The 19,953-nt window shown below is 32.8% G+C and overlaps 1 protein-coding gene across 1 annotated transcript in view; it reads left to right on the plus strand.

Moving 5' to 3' along the window:
* Positions 1-19,953, plus strand: part of LOC124532416 (tachykinin-like peptides receptor 86C) — a 56,577-nt gene that overhangs the window by 15,977 nt on the left and 20,647 nt on the right. The window contains exons 4-5 of the mRNA XM_047107318.1: positions 5,133-5,267; positions 13,013-13,090. Of these exons, the coding sequence (XP_046963274.1) occupies positions 5,133-5,267; positions 13,013-13,090 (213 nt within the window). The remainder of the gene's footprint in view (positions 1-5,132; positions 5,268-13,012; positions 13,091-19,953) is intronic.

The following is a 19,953-nucleotide window of genomic DNA, read 5'->3' on the forward strand; positions in this document are numbered from 1 at the left end:
ATTGCCGTTGATTTATGTAATTAATATTTTAACAAAGGCCATTGACCGAATGTCGTAAACTTTGTCCAGAGAAAAACACTTCACTGATTTCATAATAAGTCGAGCTTTATTTTAAGATTAGGCAGAGTCATTAATTTCATCTTATCTATCTTATCTTTTTAATTATCTTCATAAATTGAAATGTCAAATGTTTGTTTTGAATTTTCTTTTGTTTCGTTTATAATTATACTTTTTCGGCTAATCCGAGATGCTGCTGATTAAAACTTGAATTTTAAGATTAGTTGAAGCCCATTTATGTTCGGACTGGATCAATTTGTTTTAGTAATTCATCTCATTTTTATTCAAGTAGATTCATACGAGTACTGTAGAATTGTAAAGTAATAGGAGGCAAATCTTCTGTAATAAAAATCAATTGTATGTAAAAAGATGACTCCCTTTGCTAGATTAATACATCCTTTTTGGAGAGAAGGTTAGGATCTTTCACCACGCTGATGGAATGCTGCTTGGTGGATTTACATTTTTTCATGGCAATTTGTCATCAGAAACAAACGGTGTCCTCGCGATTTTTTCTGTGCCGTTCATTTTAATCCAAGTGTCCTTGCCCTTGTAAGCCCGTATCCATCTGTTAAGATTATCGTGTTCTAAAAAAGAATTCTGACTGACTTTTGTAGTGTTTACTGATTAAAATCTTTTGTAAAATCACTCGCTACCACTAGTTTTCCATCCGGAGAAAAAAACAAGCATGATAATATATAAGTAAAAACTATCCAGTTATATTATATTAAGAAATGACTATACATATATTAGGGCCATTAGAAAAGTTTTTCTAGATGATACCACCAATTCTTTAGTATTGAAATAAAAAGAAGTAGTAAATATCAATACATGATAATAATATTTATGCGCCATGAAGACTATCGAAATAAAAAAAAAAAAAAAAAAGTAAAAATAAAATATTTTTGAGTCATAATACAGCATTGAGTTATATGTAAAGCTAAGTTTCTTACATTTTATTTTACACATTTTATTTCAGATATTCTATCAATCAAGTATAAAAGAATTTGTTTATAGTAAAATAGCTAGAATCGTCACAAAGTTAATATAAGCTGCTCAAGGTTAGCTGCTAGTTTGATTGCGATGTCACCTGTCTAGCTGCTGGGATCAGTTGCGTTTTCCTATGCATATGAATGTAAGGGGGCGCAAACTACACCTCAGTGCCCCAAGCCAAACTCACTTGCCCGTGGTGCGTCCTGCCGAGTAATCGAGGCTCTGGCAACCGGCTGATGGTGGTATAACCATCAACAAAATAGGGGTAGCTAAATACCACAGACCGATGACGGGCAGCAGCTTCACCTGTGCGAGAAGCTACGCCCTGCTATCGCCAACCCGCCTGCCCAGTGTGGCGATTATGGGCAATATTCTCTATAAGCAGTAAACATGCATATTCCATTTGTACTACTACTTGTTTTAATGTCCTTTTAGCAATATAAAGCTAAGCTGCCAGACAGTTTTGCGGTTGCTAGCTCTGTGCCAGACACAATTGTAGTCACTAAAAATACATATTTCCCGACCATTATAGTGTAGCGGACGTTTTATAATAATGTAACAGAGAATTTAAAATTAATGTAGCAGTCAAATTAATTAAATGTAATCTTTTTAAAAACAAGCTTTTATTTGAATGTACTCAAAATCTTTTAAACTGAAACTTGCTGTTAACTCGTTACATCGAGTCATATTTGACAGTTTAGACACAGTTTATATGAAATTAAAGCTTCTCGCGAGATGTAAGTACTCGTATTGACTTAGTTTGAAAATTTTAATACATACCCATTTAAACTTAGAATGCAAGTTACTTGGTAGTAGGGCTTTGTGCAAGCCCATCTGGGTAGATACCCCCCAGTTATTCTATTCACCAGTTATTCTACCGCCAATTAACAGTACTCAGTATTTTTGTGTTTCGGTTTAAAGGGTGAGTGAGCCAGTGTAACTACAGGCAGAAGGGACATAACATCTTAGTCCCCAAGGTTGATGGCACATTGACGATGTAAGGAATATTTAATATTTCTTACAGCGTGATTCAGGCCTCAGGTGGCCCATATGCTCGCCCACCAACCTATACCATAAAAAAAAAGTTAAACCGGACCGATTTAAGACGGGAGTTCATAATACGGCCACACGTTTTGATCCAATAATTGCAATATATGTCTCAGTTATACTATAATAAGTGACATCAAATATATATTAAAATCATTTATCATCAGCAAGTTTAGTACGATCACTTACGGCGTACCACAAGGTAGTACTCTAGGTCCAACCTTGTTTTTGGTCTATATCAACGAACTATGTAACATCAATTTAAAAGGCGCAGATATTCAAATGTTTGCCGATGACACGGTCATTCTTTTTCATTCCCCGTCTTCATGGTCAAATGTACATAATTTAGCTGAGAATGGGCTTTCTGTCGTTACTTCCTGACTGGAGGACAATCTCTTAACACTAAACATTAAAAAGTCCAACTATATTATTTTTGGTAAAACCAAGGCCTCCATGCCCATGGACTCTAAAATATGCACTCATACATATCCATGCAACCGAAACAGTAACGAATCACGTCTGCATTGTTCTTGTATGACATTGTCTCGAGTATCAGACATCAAATACCTTGGCATCAATATTGATGAAACACTTAGCTGGAAGAATCATATAACATCGGTTTCAAAAAGAACAAGGAAGCTTATATACATATTTAAGAATTTAAGGCAGTTTGCTGATCTACCTCTCTTAATAAATACATACAAAGCTCTAGCAGAATGCATATTTACCTACTGCATATGTTCATGGGGTGCCGCTGCTACATCACATTTACTAGAAGCGGAACGAGCCCAAAGAGCACTCCTTAAGGTGATCATGCACTTGCCATACCAACACCCAACACTAGATGTTTATAAAAAGGCGGGTGTATTGTCGGTTCGAAAGCTTTTTGTCTACCTAAGTATACAAAAATATCATAAAACTGTTGTACCGCTTTTACCCACCAATAATAATAGAAGGGATTGCTTTCCTCTCCGCAAAGTAAAAAGTAAATTTGCACAAAAACAGTACACTAATCTAGCTCCTAGGTTATATAAAAGGTTTAATGAAAGTTTAAAATGTCAAAATTTAAGAATAAAAAATCTGACCAGTTATAATTTGAAAGATAAAACTAAAACATGGTTGAAACAGTTTAACTACTATGAAACAGAAAAACTATTAAATATTGATAAATAACAATTTAAGATAGACACATACACTTCATCTGCACATCTTCATCACACATACATGCACATACTCACACACACACACACACACACACGGTCTGGGTTTTAAATTTATTAATTAAAATAATAGTAATTAGTCTTAAGAACTTATTGTAATACCTTTTAGAATTGTAATAACGTTGGGAAGGAACTGACTTCTGACACACGGTTAACACTAGTTCAGAAGTCAGGGCTGCACTATTGTAAGATGTAACAAATGGTTAACAATAAAGTATTTTTATTATTATTATTATTATTATTTAGTAAATAGGAAGTGTTATTTAACGATACATACGGTGAGTAAAAGCTGTAGTTGTATACAAAAAAACAGGCCGAAAATTCACGCTCGATATTTCGATAACAACGTAAAAAATGTATATAACATAAATTGTAGAGCGAGCAAAAAAATATCTTTTAATAATTCTCATATCACGGCGCACAGTCGATATACCGCAAAAAATAACGACATAAAATTCAACCCCTTTTTTTAAATGGTGGCGAACGGACATAGGATATCAAGATCGACAGTTTCAAGTTAAGTTTTTCTAAGTCATAACATAACATGCCCAAAATATCATAATAAATAAAAGTTCATCAATGTATTTTAGGTTATTTTGCTACAACTATGTCCTGCAATAAATATATCAAGTTATCACATGCCTATCTCTTCGTCGCATTTATTTTTATGGTACCATCAATTTATAGCCGATATCCATAGCCGATGACAATATAATACAACAAGTTATTCTTCACGATTCTTTTAACTTTAACATAACCTTACATTGAGTAATTTGCTTTAGTATATATTTCTTTAACATAAGATAGAAATGTATTAATTAAAAATAAAAACTAAGGAGCGTTGGAACTACAGACACCAGGGTTCTTTATCGAATAAAAACTTTATTTTAATGTAAATATAACCAACGCTAATATTAATGCAATATATACGTAATTAAATTCCTAATAAAGCCGATGTAGAAATAAAAAATACTGGCAGATATTCATTAAATGCCTCTCACAATAAAGGAGGCATTCTTAACGTAAGAGCGATAAATAGATAAAAGTTGAAGAAAGCGTCAAAGGTCAAAAAAATATTACCTAAACTCTTGAAAGAACAACAAGCTCCCTTGTACTAGCAGTGTTCTGGCGATCTCGAATTACCAACGAAAAAGGGCTTTTTTTCAATAAGACCTGTCCTGTCATTTGCTTGTTCCTACTGAGGTTGTCTGAAACTTGAGTGTCGTGAGGCGCTCCCAAACCATTAATGTCTACGCTGGCGATCGTTTCACATCAAACCTGATGCACCATTTGTCAGAACAGAAATTGAAACAACGATACGGACACAAATTTGTTGCAAAGAGAAATAAAATGTAACTTGAAATTTAAAATAAAAAAAAATACGAATCTAGACACGCGGTAGCGGAAGTTCAAGTAACAGAACTAGCGAGTATTTATTTCACAATTTTCTTTTTTTATCTAAATAGGTAGTAATAATTGTAACAAATAAATAACAACAACAACAACCTGTAAATTCCCACTGCTGGGCTAAAGGCCTCCTCTCCCTTTGAGGAGAAGGTTTGGAACATATTCCACCACGCTGTTCCAACGCGGGTTGGTGGAATACACATGTGGCAGAATTTCTATGAAATTTGTCACTTAGCACAAGATGAATTATAAAGACAAATTTAGCACATGAATCAGCGGTGCTTGTCTGGATTTGAACCCGCAATCATCGGTTAAGATACACGTGTCCTAACCACTGGGCCATCTCGACTCTAACAAATAAATGTTGAGAATATTTTCTTCTTCGACGTCTTATATTTTATATGTCACCAGGTACCAAGCGATAGTGAGGCCGATGCGGCCTCGGATGTCTAAGACGTGTTCACTCATCATGATAGCTGGGATATGGGTCAGCGGGATGCTGCTCGCCATACCATGCCTGCTTTACTCGACTACTAAGGAATATCGGTAAGTGGTTCAAGTTACTTACAAGTGAATAAATATTTTTGTAACGTAGGAGATGAGGTACCTTCATTATTATTCTTCAGGTCTATGTTATGTCGTTAATATGTACTTTAAATAACAACAAATAATAAAATTATATTCAGAGTTAAATGCTATAATAGTATGGGCGGTCTTGTCTCGCACACTATGCTCTTGTAGACACATATTCTGCATATATAATTATTTATGTCTAAAAGAATGTATATTAATAGGTATTTATCGAATTTAAAAATAACTAATATAAGAACACAATCAGTTACGAAGTAGTCACCACTAATCAATACCGCTGTGCGAAATATTACTGTAGTTACACTGGCTGACTCATCCTTATACTAGCAACACCAGAATACTATGTACTAATACTAATAGTGTTTGGCGGTGCAATATCTGATGAATTTACAACATCTGGTAAGTGAGTGGTGGAAACACTCTTAGTGAATAAACTTCATAATATTATAAAATTAAGCTATATATATTATCAGGATATATCAAAAAAAAATTTTTTGAGTTACATTTCCATCACATGTATTAAAATATTTATGTATTGTATTAATTTTCTTGCGTTCATGATCATTTCCTGGATCGCTTATCAACATCATAACAACAACTACAACAAACAACAGCCTATAAATTTCCCCCTGCTGAGCTAAGGCCTCCCCTCTCTTTGGGGAGAAGGTTTGGAACATTGGAACAGCGTGGTGGTATACACCGCGCTGTTCCTATGCGGGTTGGTGAAATACACATGTGTTTCTTATTTTTGTAAAATAAGAAACATGCAGGCTTACTCACGATGTTTTCCTTCACTGCCAAGCACGAGATGAATTACTATTGTAAGTTCAGTTGTTCGGGATGGTCAAAATAATATTATCGTTATACAATGATGCTTCAATGTCTCTATGTTTTTCTAGAATGCCCCACGCTATAGTCCAATTGTTTTATAATAACAGCTCAATAATATTTAAAATAAGAAATAGTGTTACATGCCAGTATTAAATGCTATGCCATATAAAATACTATGTTACTCTCGTAACACTATAATGTAGTTTGAAGATTGAACCCCCGCAATCATCGGTTAAGATGCACGCGTTCTAGCCAATGGATCGTCTCGGGTCGGCTACATCATAAATTAATATTAATTATGATTATATAATTAGAATCCGGTTTTAATCTTATCATGCAGTTTGCATAACACACCACTCAAAACCCTCTTAAAGTATGGTTATATCACATCTCACTCCTAAATTTTTATCTTCATATGGTAGCTTCACAACGAAAACCTGTTACAGCCCTAACTGTTTATTATACTGAATTTCATGAATGAAGATCCCTTGATGCAGACGTAATTGTGTTGTGTTAGAATTCACCCAAGCAACGCGATCGAGTCGTGTTAAGAGCTGTGCCTACATCATCTGCCAGATAAACCTTCGGTCTTTGGCCTAGTTCGAGGTTTCCGATGTTTACTTTGCCATATTGATATGCCTTGTATGACAACTTTGATGGTCAAATTGAAATCGTTTTTATAAAACTTTTAAGTTATTGAAATTGAGTTTCTTTCGAGCTAGTCTGCATAGATATTTAACATCTGTGGTAACTTTTTTTATATATATTTTTGTGCTTATTTCTAATTTAACAGTATATATATTTAGATTTATTAATTATTATCATCATTATTACATAGTATAAAAATTACAAAAATGATATTGATGTGGCTTTTTTAATGTAAAGAGTTTAGAGTTAAGTTTTAATAGTTATAAGAAATTGCAAATATAGTAAAACAAAACATATAATTTTAGAAGTTTGTAATGTGTGTAGTTTATAATAGTTAAACAAATGTGTTACAATTATTTTCTTTAATAATATACGATTAATTTTATTTTCAAAATTTTAATACATACTATGCACTATCATAGTGCATGGTGAGACTATCTATAAACAATAGAACTTTCTTTTTTAACTTTTGAAAATATCAAATTGAAATTGCTTATAAAAACCCACACGAATAACGTTTCTTTTAGTTTTTATATAAAGAAAGTACCACAACACACGTTGCGACCAAATCGATGGAAATAATAGAAGTAAACACGTGTAGACACAACTGTTAAACGTTATTAAGGTCGAGGATATCTCATCCTTTCGGATGTGAATCCAATAACAAAACTGTTCAACGCTATTATTGTTCAACTATTTCTGTCAATTTATTTATAAAGAAAATTCTCTTGACATATTGAGCGTGAAAAACTTAAGTTAAATATATATTTTTAGAACCAGAAGTAGGAAGTAGGTTAACCTCTAAAACAATTACCTTTAATTTAAAATAACAATCAATCTACCACAATAGAAAAACATTTAGTCTACAACACAAATAACCATCAATAATCACATTACACCGTAATAATTATTTACGCGATCTCAGTGTGTCAACCACGAATCTTCCGCCGTTTTTTTTTTGGTGAGTTGTGTGACTTGACGCAGATGTTGCTTGTTTATTCCACCAACATAATTATGTTTATATATTGTAATTTCAGTAGTTCGAATGCCACGCTATCGTCCAATTGTTTTCTAATGACAGGCGACAGCTCAATCATAATTAAAATAAGAAATAGTGTTACATGCCGGTATTAAATGCTATGCCATATAAAATAATATTAGTTACAGTTTAACAAATTATTGATCAATTAATTACAATAATAATTGTATAAAAGAAAGTAAATTCAATAGCCCCTGCTATATTCATAATATGCAATAATAATGTGATATAAATTATGATATAGAATCAAATATCATAACACCGGCTAAGGTTACTCTTGTAACAATATATAAATTTAATCTTTTGTATTAATAGCGTCAGACGATTTTTGTCTCAGTGAGATTATGGGACAATAGCTGCAAATAAAATTTCTTTTATGATCTCCCTTTGAAAAACTCCAGCCGTAGATGTGCAGAAGAAAATAGATAATTTTTGATTAGGGCTGCATAAGAAAACAAATGGAAAACCGAAACAAAGTAAAGATTTTTTTTCTTAAGAAACTCCAATTTTCACCATCAATGATATTAACTTTCATTTATAAAAAGGTTAATTACTTTGGCGCCAAATTGAGTGATTATAGTTTTGACATTTGAAGTCTTACTACGTAATTGTGTGTTCCATGTTTTAAAGATCGTATAACAAACTGTTCTCTCTCATACCATAAACACTTACCATTCCTAGATAATTTCTTTATGTAAAGATGAAGAAGACACTGTCACGAAGAATAATAATAAAATAATAAATATTGGACAACATCACATACATTACACTAATCCCAATACGTAGCTAACTAAAGTACTTTGTTATGGAAAATCAGAAGTAACGACGGTACCACAAACACCCAGACCCAAGACAACATAGAAAACTAATGAGCTATTCGACATCGACTCGGCCGGAATCGATTCCGAGACCTCGGAGTGACCGATGAGAACCGATGTACTTACACATTACTCATCCACGGATGTCGTCAAATATTATCAGTAGTCACAAGTACATACATTCTACAGCGCTACCGCGGGTACCACTCTTTCTGTGATTTCTCATTAATTTTCTTTCAAGTCTAGTGTTTTGTTTTATGCCTCCACACATCAAAGTATTCCAGCATCAGTTATATTCCTTTGATTAACACTGTAACAAAGGTTATGGTGAACTGAATTTTATTTCGGTTTGATCTTTTACTACAATTACTTATTTACTAAATAAAATTCGTATTGTTTGTTCAATGCCACGAAAACAAAATTACAACAACAACAACAGCCTGTAAATTCCCACTGCTGGGCTAAACGCCTCCTCTCCCTTTGAGGAGAAGGTTTTTGGAACATATTCCACCACGCTGTTCCAATGCGGGTTGGTGGAATACACATGTGGCAAAATTTCTATGAAATTTGTCACATGCAGGTTTCCTCACGATGTTTTCCTTCACCGCTGAGCACGAGATGAATTATAAAAATAATTAAGCACATGAATCATCGATGCTTGCCTGGATTTGAACCCGCAATCATCGGTTAAGATGCACGCATTCTAACCACTGGGCCATCTCGTCCTCAACAAAATTAGGTTTTATTATAATAAGACCAGAAGGTGTTTAAACTCTATGTTGAACTAAAAAAAATGTGTCACTTTTGCTAATTTCCACCAAAATAGAATCAGTCTAGACATATATAATGAGAAGTTAGGCATCAGCTCGTTATAAGACATCATGATATTCAAAATATGAGTCTAGTCGTTTACATTCGTAACATCTTTCTTTCGATATTCTTTTAAATATCCCTTTTTTCGTTGTCATGTGTTCTACGTCATAATGAGGTCGCCAGTATGTACGATAAAAAATAAATAAATCCTATTTAAACTTTGTGATGCTTCGATATATATATTATTTATATTACCTGTGATACAGCTGATGTTGTATAGCGTAACGTAGTGTAATTCTCGGTGTTGAGTTAGAGGAGGAAATTACTGGCTAAACTATCAATTAGTGTCAAGTCGCTCGCAATCTTCGACAACCTCATGTTATTATAAAGTTTATTTTCTTCTATTAAAATATATATTCAATATGTAAAAGTATGTGTAGGAAATATACTAACACTTTAAACATTTTTGTTGGTTTGATAAAGAACTTAATAAATATCCTTTCATATTATTATATATACATATTTCTTAGCGAACTTTCTGATAGTATTTACTACTTAGCCAAAGTTTTAATAATCATTAAATTTTTATCTAAGCGTTGGTTCCAGAGCTAAATTATAAGAAGTTTCAATAGTATTGATGTGGTATTAGCACGATTTTTCATGCGATCACTTAATATATATTATCGCACACCTTGGGAAGGAAACGATTGCCTCCTGGCTATTTAATTTCATATCAATATGTTTATATAATATATGAGACAAAAAATCCCGCTGAGTTTCTTTCGCCGGTTCTTCTTAGGTCAGGGTATTTTCTTTTCCGAACCGGTGGTACTGTTTCAATTGACCATTAATAAGAAAGTGTAATACCTTTATATTTAATAATGCAATTTGAGTAAAAAATGGCCGCGTGAAATAGTCGCAAAAATGTTATAACAATTTTCCCGTTTGGTCCGGTTTTTGGACAAAAAATAAACCATCTCTCCTGTCAATTTCATTTCACACGAGGTGTTATGCTTTTAATAAAGTATCACTATCACAAGGCCCAAGTTATGCAACTAAAAATGACACAGTCATATTAAAGAGATGAATATTTGGAACGGAACATTCGCTTCAAGCTTTTCCGCTAAAATAAATATGTATGTAAACATTTGTATTCCAGTTTATGACAGCACTACTCATCCAGATTGTGTATCTTTATTTAGCTCGTTGAGATTGAGTTGTCTGGAAAATGTGACTAGTAATAATAATTGCTCAACGTTCTTTCCTTGTACAACACGACTATTATTTGTTAGATAATTGCTTATGGAAAAGAAAGAACGCATCTTAACCGATGATTGTGAGTTCAAACCCAGGTAAGCTGAATTTTCATGAGTTTAATTTCTGTTTGGAATTAATCTTTGTGGTTGAAGGAAAATACCGTGAAACCCGCATGTGTCTAATTAAACCGAAATTCTACCACATATTTATCCACCGACCAGTATTGGAGCAGCGTGGTGGAATATATGTACTTCTAACCTTGTCATAAATAAAATATAGAGGCTTACATAAAAGTAAAGGAGGCTTTAGCTCAGCAGTGGTAAATTCATGTGTGTTTATGGTAAAAAAATCTCTAATTTTTGTGTACCATAAAATATTTTAATAATCTTAGTAGTCTTCTAATACGAATGACATATTTTTGAAAGTTTATTAATATAATTTGTGTAATTCAAAATGTTTGATAAAAATAATGAGTCTAAAAACTTATTTATATGGGAAGGTTGCTCGTTTAAGGTAGATTTGTCAGGCTTCAAGGAGATTAAACAACGTGAGTTTTGCTTCCAATCAAGGCAAAATTTGCAGACGAACTAAATTCATTCCTGCGACGGCAGACTTTTCGGGGAAAAGTATTCCAAAAATGCTTAGGTACCTAATTCCTACAAGGTATAATATTTTTATGCCAATTATAAAAGATGTGTGAAGGCAGACTCACATTTCATGTTAATGTCGTCTTTTTAAATTATAGCCATTCGATGGACAGATTTAAGCGATGAAATTACATTCCTCATTAATGTTAAATCAGAATCCTCTTATTAAAATCGGTTTGAGTAAAATGAATACAGTAAATAAAGATAGATGTAATTTGAATCGACACTTACGAATTCCCATAATAACTTGGTAGTTTAGTAGATAGACCGCAAATGCGAAATTCTGGGTTAATTTTTTTTTATGGAATAGGTTGGATGACGAGCAAAATCACCCATAGTTATGTCCCTTTAGTTACACTGGCTCACTCACCCTTCAAACCGGAACACAACAATACTGTTGTTTGGCGGTAGAATAATTGATAAGTGGGTAGGTGGTATTGTTTGAGTTTTTCAGTCGAAACGAATATGTTTAATAGTAATCCTGAAGTTTGGAAGTAAAGTAGTTGTATCTTAAACTCTTTCCGATCATATTTTCTGCCCTATCGGAATTTGAGAGCGCACACATATGCTTACTATACTATAGGTATCATGCGTAGTTGACTGGTCTCTTTTAAGATTGATCTTGATTGGTTACGGTCGTGATAGATTTTTCATTTCAGGGAATTAATAGATTGACGCAAGAAAGAATTAATAACAAAGACAATTGCAGATTTATTTATATGTTATTCTGCTTATACCTATGTAGAATTTTATGGAACAAAAGTTCAAAGAAATTCGAAATGAAAAGCAGTAAATTTTTAAATAATGAAGCACTTAGGAAATTAAATTAAGCAGCTTAAAATGCAATTATCTTTATCATTAGATAACAAAATGAGATTGAGTCAAATAGAGTGGCATCCGAGACCGAATAATGCAGAGATACGTTTTATACCCGAGCATATATTAGCGAGTCTGGTCACAGTTGTGACGTAAATTTCAATTACTACCGGCTATAAATTAAGTGGGTGACATTTTCATCTCTGTCAGACTATCCAATTTGGGTCAAACTAGTTAATGTTCACAATTTGTTTTTATAAAATTAAGTAGCCCAAAAATTTTCGCTGACCTTTTGTCACTTAATTTTAAAGAAAATATTTATATATAAGAACGAAAAATTAATATTAAAATGAAAAATTAATATTCTAACCACTGGGCCATCTTAGCTCCTACTACCTATTTCCTAACAATATAATAATTAAATCAGCGATGCCTTGCTATTATTAGCATATAAGAGGTCATATATCTGATGTTAAGTAAAACTTGGTAAACGCCTATTTGTAATTCGGAATGATTTTTGATAGCTGTACAGTTCAATAAATATTTTATAATTCGTCTTCTTGATAATTTTTGTTGTTTAAGTATATCGTTATTATTTTTGTTCATAGGCCTTTTGGCTAACATCTAAGTGAAGTGTCTGTTGAGCTTAACATCTGGAAGTTTCCGCAATGCGGGACCAATGTTTACAAAAAATATCCTTATTCATTATATTTATTGAAACGATTATCGTACCCTTCTTGGTATCTTTGTGTTAAATCATAATCTTAGAATGTATCACTCTGTTTCAAATATTTTTTTAGTGATTTATTAAATATATTTTCTTTGAAACAGGTCTAAGGGAATATTAAAGACAGCGTGCCTGCTTTCGTGGCCAGATGGCCTACCAGACGTCTCCTACATGGATTTCGTGTAAGTATTTATTAATTTACTCATAAACATTTCACAGCTCGTTTGAATGAGGGAAAATGAGTCCACCATTTTGTTTCAATAGAGATTTCACGTGACAGACTTTTATGTGAAATATTTATATTGTTTTTTAGCACTTAGTTTATTGTTTAGCTTTGTAACCTTTGTGTTATTATTTTGTGTTAACTTTTATTAGTCTAAAGAAATGTTTATATACCAAAGTTTATATATTAAGCTGCAATATGTGTGTAAACCTTTTTTTTTCATATTCGTTTTGGCTTTTTTTTCAATTTTATTGTTGTAGCAAACAGTAGTACTTTATAGTTTAATAAGTTGAAGTGATTGTTTTTAAACGTTTTTTTTTTTATATATATATTTATTTAAGAATGACAAATGTTAAAATTGCGAGCAAACCTAACAAATGTATAAATAAATGTAGCTCTCATGGCTGGTTCCTTATCACCGAATGGAAGCTGAATTCTAAACTAGAATAGATATATTATAATTTAGTGGTTCTCAACTGAATGAGTTTTGGACAAGGTCTCCGTATTCAGCACAAGGAAAATTTCTCAAATGAAATGAATATAACAGAAAATCCAAAGCGTTTTGTTTATTCAAAATTTTGCGTCGCTAAGCGTTGTTCTTTGAAAGATACGAGCAAATAAAACTCGAGTCCTAAGTTTTCACCGCTTGGGACGGCGTTATCTCCCACTACCAAACATAAAATATCAAAAACTAAAAATACATTAACGCTTTAAGCATGAAAGCGTTTCATTTTACAAACTATGACAAATTATCTTAGATGACTTAAATAGAAGAATGGATTTTTTAAATTTTAGTATAAAATCACCATCAAACATAGAGCAAATATAAATTGTTACTTTATGATATAATATTGTCGTGCGATAATAAAAGCAATTATCTGAACTGGTAATCTACTGCTAAACCTTAAGAGTATGAAATTAGATAGTTGTAAGAACGTAAGTAATACTGTACATTATTTTTAATTGACTCCAATGATGTAACTAAAATACTTACAGTTGAAAATGAATAATAATTTTTGGTTGTGTTGGCGTTATTTAAAACCCAATAAAATAGATCCTCTAAACGATACTCAGTTAAATAAATTCAATTCAGTGAAACAATTATTTTCAATTGAATTTGTTTAACAATTGAGGCTATTCTTGAGGGTTTATATTCACAAAGCTGTTTGATCGGCTACGAGCAAAATTAACGCATTATTTTATAGCATAACTAGAGACTGTCCCCGGCTTCACACGGGTGCAATACGATGACATTAAAAACTTCTAAAATTATCAGTGTTTTTTGAGTATATTGTCCATGTTTTGTACACATTAATATTCCTCTCGACTCACTCTTTTTATTACAAAAACCGCATTAAAATCCGTTTCGTCATTTTAAATATAAGCATACTTAGGAACAGACAGCGGTAAGCGACTTTGTTTTATGCTATGTAATGCCTAGTCTGAAGTTGTCCAAATAAAGGAATTTCTGAATAAAACTTTACTCGTTTATGGCTGACTTGAGTTTTTATGATCTAAACTAATGAATTATCGTTTTCTGTCGGCAAATGGCGCATTGGCGGTTTTATCCGTCAACGAGCAGAGACAACGAAAGTATTACATTAAGTTAATGAATGCGGATTATAAAATAATAAATATTGGACAATATCACATTACTGTGATCCCAATGTAAGTAGCTAAAGCACTTGTGATACGGAAAATCAGAATTAATGACGGAACCACAAACACCCAGACCCAAGACAACATAGGAATCTAATGGACTTTTTCTACGTCGACTTGGTTGTGAATCAAATCTGGGATCTCGCAGTGGCTTACCCATAAAAACCGGCGTGCTAACTACTCAACCACGGAGGTCATCTTTAATATTATTTCTGTAAATACTACATAAACGAGAAATTAGCTACTCTTAGTATCTTCTTTAGGTTATATTGTTAAAAAAATCGTTGCTACGAAAAACAAATAAGGATTCTTGGTTCTTGAGAAGCAAATGTATGACTAGGCCAAATGCACAATGTTAAGCTTTAGCACGTTCATTGCGGAACGAGGTCTAACACGCCTCGCATGTGTCTCCCTTGCGGTGCGACTAAGAAAAACATAGATTTTTCTGACTTGCGGAGGCTGTAACATTTATTTAATATATTGTAGGAAAGTGATAAATGTATTAATAAATATAGTAAAAATATTTACTTGGATATACCGTTCACTTAGTTATAAAGGATGATTTTCATATTATCTTCTAAACTGTATCTGTCTATTTGAATCTGTTCTACTAACACTGCTGGGCTTACTGGAGTTCTGCCTAGGTAGGTACCTCATCACATATCTTCAAACGGCAATATTTGCTATTGTTTTGTTTAGGTGAATGAACCCGAGTAACAATAGACCCATGGGAAATAACTTTCCTGTTTCCAAAGTTGGTTGGAGATGTTAGGTGTATTTAATATTTCTTTCAAAACAAATTACTATTGGCATAGGTAGCTAGATACCAACAGGGGGCCCATTAGCGCGTCGGTTTTACATGTTTAATATAAAAATATCTTCATGATTTAGCTGAACGCACGACCAAGGCTTTTCTTAGGTAGTTGAATGAATTAAATATCCTATAGTATATTTTTATTCTAAATTTAATATGCCAATTATTAGATTGTCATTAAAATAGCAAAGTAAATTTTCATAGCGCAGAAAATATTTGTAAAGCACATAATAGAATTATTCTTCTATTGCTTAACGTAATTTATGTTTTCAGAAATAAGCGTAAATAATTGCAAAATTCGATTATATTAAAAATGATCGTTTAGATACATACAACAACAACAACAACAGCCTGTAAATTTCCCAGTGCTGGGCTAAGAACTCCTCTCCCTTTAAGGAGAAGGTTCGGAACATTTTCCACCACGCTGTTCCAATACAGGTTGTTGAAATACACATGTGGCAGAATTTCAATAAAATTAGACACATGCAGGTTTTCCCACGATGTTTATCGTCACCGCCGAGCACGAGATGAATTATACACATATATTAAGTACATGAATATTCAGTAGTGCTTGCCTGGGTTTGAACCCGTAATCATCGGTTAAGATGCACGCGTTCTAACCACTGGACCATCTCATCTCATATTAGATACATGCCAATAATATATATGCACTCTTGCATTGGTTAATATATAAAACGAAGCGCAAAATTTTAACCTTTGATAGAACAAAACTCACTTTTTGTTGCCAGCCTTGTAACTGAGCTAAAAACATTTCAGATGAAAATTTCTGTGGCCATTAAACTTGCTTGAACGCCGGTTATTTTCGCATATTTCGCTAGAATTTGAAAAACGTGCATAACCTCAAAATTTGCTACTTATTTTAAAAATACACTTTGCAATATAGTTTTTTTTTTTGACGAAAAGTTTGGATGGCTTTTTTACTTTATATTATCGATTATGAAATTTTGTGCAATGAAATTGAACGATGATAGTTATGACTGCGTTGTCTTAAAGAGGTAAATCACCTATGACCATTTAGAAACAGGTTTTTCTCCCAAGAGTCGCTTCATTTGTATTCACTGTTGTTTCCAAAAGTAAACTGATTAGACCGTCGCTGTTCCCCGAAATCAGTCCCTAAATGTGAAGAAACAAATACATTGTAATACTTACCGAGATTTCTAACATGCTCATAATCGTTGCAAAGATACTTTAATGAGAAATAAATTGAACAAATAAAACATTTACCTAATTTCGAGAACGTTCGAGATCATTGATCTTGGTTCTTGTTTAAATTTATTCAATGTTTCTATGAAACTATATGATATAGAGTCATTCGAGAGTCGAGATGGCCCAGTCCGGCTGCTTAACCGATGATTGCGGGTTCAAACCCAGGCAAGCACCGCTATTTCATGTGCTTAATTTGTCTTTATAATTCATCTCGTGCTCTGCGGTAAAGGAAAACATCGTGAGGAAACATGCATGTGACAAATTTCATAGAAATTCTGCCACATGTGAAATACACATGTGGCAGCAACCCGCATTGGGACAGCGTGGTGGAATATGTTCCAAACCTTCTCCTCAAAGGGAGAGGAGGCCTTTAGCCCAGCAGTGGGAATTTACAGGCTGTTGTTATTGTTTGTTGTATATGATATAAGTATTAAGATAATTCCGGCATCATCATTGTCTTCAAATTGTTTCAAATAGTCTGTTTTCAGCATCCTAGTTACTCAGTGATGTACGAAATTTGGTGATAAGATTTTATAGATTTATTGATTAAATCTACAATACCCTTACTATCAAGAGCCTTTTGAGCAATCGAGACGGCTTTCTAATTATATCGTCCAGGCTTTGTTGTGGTCTAAATAATCATTCTATATCCTTAATATAAAAATGTTGTATAGAATTTTTGAATTTAATATTTCTGAATGTTTTTGGGATCTTATTGTAAAAGCGTATTCAAGAAAATAATGATTAATCCTGTGTCGGATAACAGACGTAGTTCATACTTCTCTATATGTATAATTTCTGGTATTAATATACTAAGTTCTATTACCTGTCGGATTTATAATTGGTTTTAGAGACTATCATCTGAGTCACGAAAATATATCACATATGTGTAGTTTTCGAAAGTTTTAATCGCTATTATAGAAGTTATATTATGCGCGGATTGCCCAGTGGTTAGAACGCGTGTATCTTAACCGATGATTACGGATTTAAACCCAGGCACCCATCACTGAATTTTTAATTCATCTCGATGTGGTAGTGAAAGAAAACAGCGTGAGGTAGCCTGCATGTAATTTCAACCAGCATTGGAGCAACTGTGGTAGAATATGCTCCAAACTAACCAAAATGAGAGGAGGCTTTAGTCCAGCAGTGGAAAATTTTCAGGCTGTTAACGTATAGAAGTTATATTGGCTAACTATCTTGTAGCTCAGACGCTGTAGTAATATTATATCAAGTAACGATCTCATAGCTAAACAAGATGCTGTAGTACTAATTTTTTTTTAAAAACAGACGACTTGAAATGTCACTAAGAGTGCATCGTTTGTTGTAAGATGCGTCATTAGTTTCATCCACTACGTAAGTAACCTCTATTAGAGGTTTTACGGTCAAACTTTCGTGTGTAATGAAATGCTTCACTATGTTTAATGTGATATTGTGCTTAAGAATTTTTATGGTGAATTTATTTTCACGAGTATTTTTAACGAGATCTTGAACCAAATATATTCAGTTACATAAAAAGTCAGCTAAAATGCATGTTGTCAAAACTTTAACAATTAATTTTGATTTGATCGCTGGTTTAGTCATAAAAATGAGATGTCAATTATATCTGTAAAATTATTGATTTATGGAATAGAACAAGACATCCGTAGATAATGTCGAAATATCGAGCTCCATCGAACAAAAATAAAAAAAACATGGTAAATATCCCGAAATCTATAACTTTAATAATAAAAATAACCATGTTAATTTAAAATATTATGTATCTGTAAACACCACATAAACGAGTTTACCTAATCTTAGTATCTAATTTAGGTTATATTGTTAAAAAAATCGTTGCTACGTAAAACAAATAAGAATTCTTGGTTCTTGAGAAGCAAAGGAACCTCTAGGCTAAATCTTAAGCTTTAACACGTACAATGCGGAGCGAGGTCTAACATGCCTCGTATGTTAGACCTCGCTATCCCTTGCGTAGCGGCTAAGAAAAGCATAGATTTTTCTGACTTGTACAAGTGATAAATATATTTATATGATTGAAAACAGAATGCTATGTAGGTACACACCTACATAAATACGGGGTCTCTTCGACCGTGTATGACACTGAAGAAATAGAAATCGTTCCTATTACAGCACATCACATGCTTTTATTCCACATCGTTTTGTTTCCTAAACCTTACGGGTCTAAAAAGCTTCGTATGGGATATTATGATAGTTTTCATAAAAGGTCTTAAACGCCCTGTACCGCAGGAATAGAAAAAATATAAAAAGGTATCGCAGCCAACGTGTTAAATTTTATCATATATATATATAAAAAAAAACTATTAGGAATATAAAAATATCACGGATTGACAAGCGGCAAAAGCGAACCAGAAAAAAAATTGAAAAACATCACGTACAAATGAATATACAATAAAAATACTTTATTTCACTTCAAAGGAGGAAATATTACACGTTGTGATATGGCATCAGTCTGTTACTTTAAAATTAAAAAAAAAAATCGAATATTTCGAAAACTATTTTTAATATTATAGGTACTCTTGTCATTTGACTGAATGAAGTTTTTATGCTGTTGCTAAAAATAATTTAATATCCATTATAGGCTTACGGAAAAATGATTTAATTTCATGAGTCCGTAAAAAAATCATCGAAAACAACATTTATGTAGGAAACCTGAAACAGTTTCAAGTAAGTTGCAAGTTACAACTTGCAAAAATTCAGTCGTTTTAAAATAATATCAGTTTAGTGATCACAGTCTTCATCGCTGTCGTAATTTAGGAAAAGGTTTTTTTTTCCAAAAACGACACAATAATGACAACTGATCGTAAACACTTGTAAAGTTAAAAATAACTCACTAATGGTTTAAGTTAACATAAAGTACATTAATTATTCAGGATAAGTTAAAAGGCAGGAGTGAGATACTAAGATCTTACAAAATAGCCCTCTGAAAGAAGTCAGTATATCACCCGCGTGATATTATAAACCGACCTACGGCGTATTTTTTAAAACTTCCCGTCTAAAGTCTTGGTTTTATTAATTTTTATTATAGTATGGCACGTTAAAATAATTATAATTGTATTTAATATTAAAACAGTATACTTTATACAGATTATACAGAGGATAAAATAACG

The sequence above is a fragment of the Vanessa cardui genome, chromosome 9 (genome assembly GCF_905220365.1).
Source record: "Vanessa cardui chromosome 9, ilVanCard2.1, whole genome shotgun sequence".
Classification (NCBI taxonomy): Eukaryota; Metazoa; Arthropoda; class Insecta; order Lepidoptera; family Nymphalidae; genus Vanessa; species Vanessa cardui.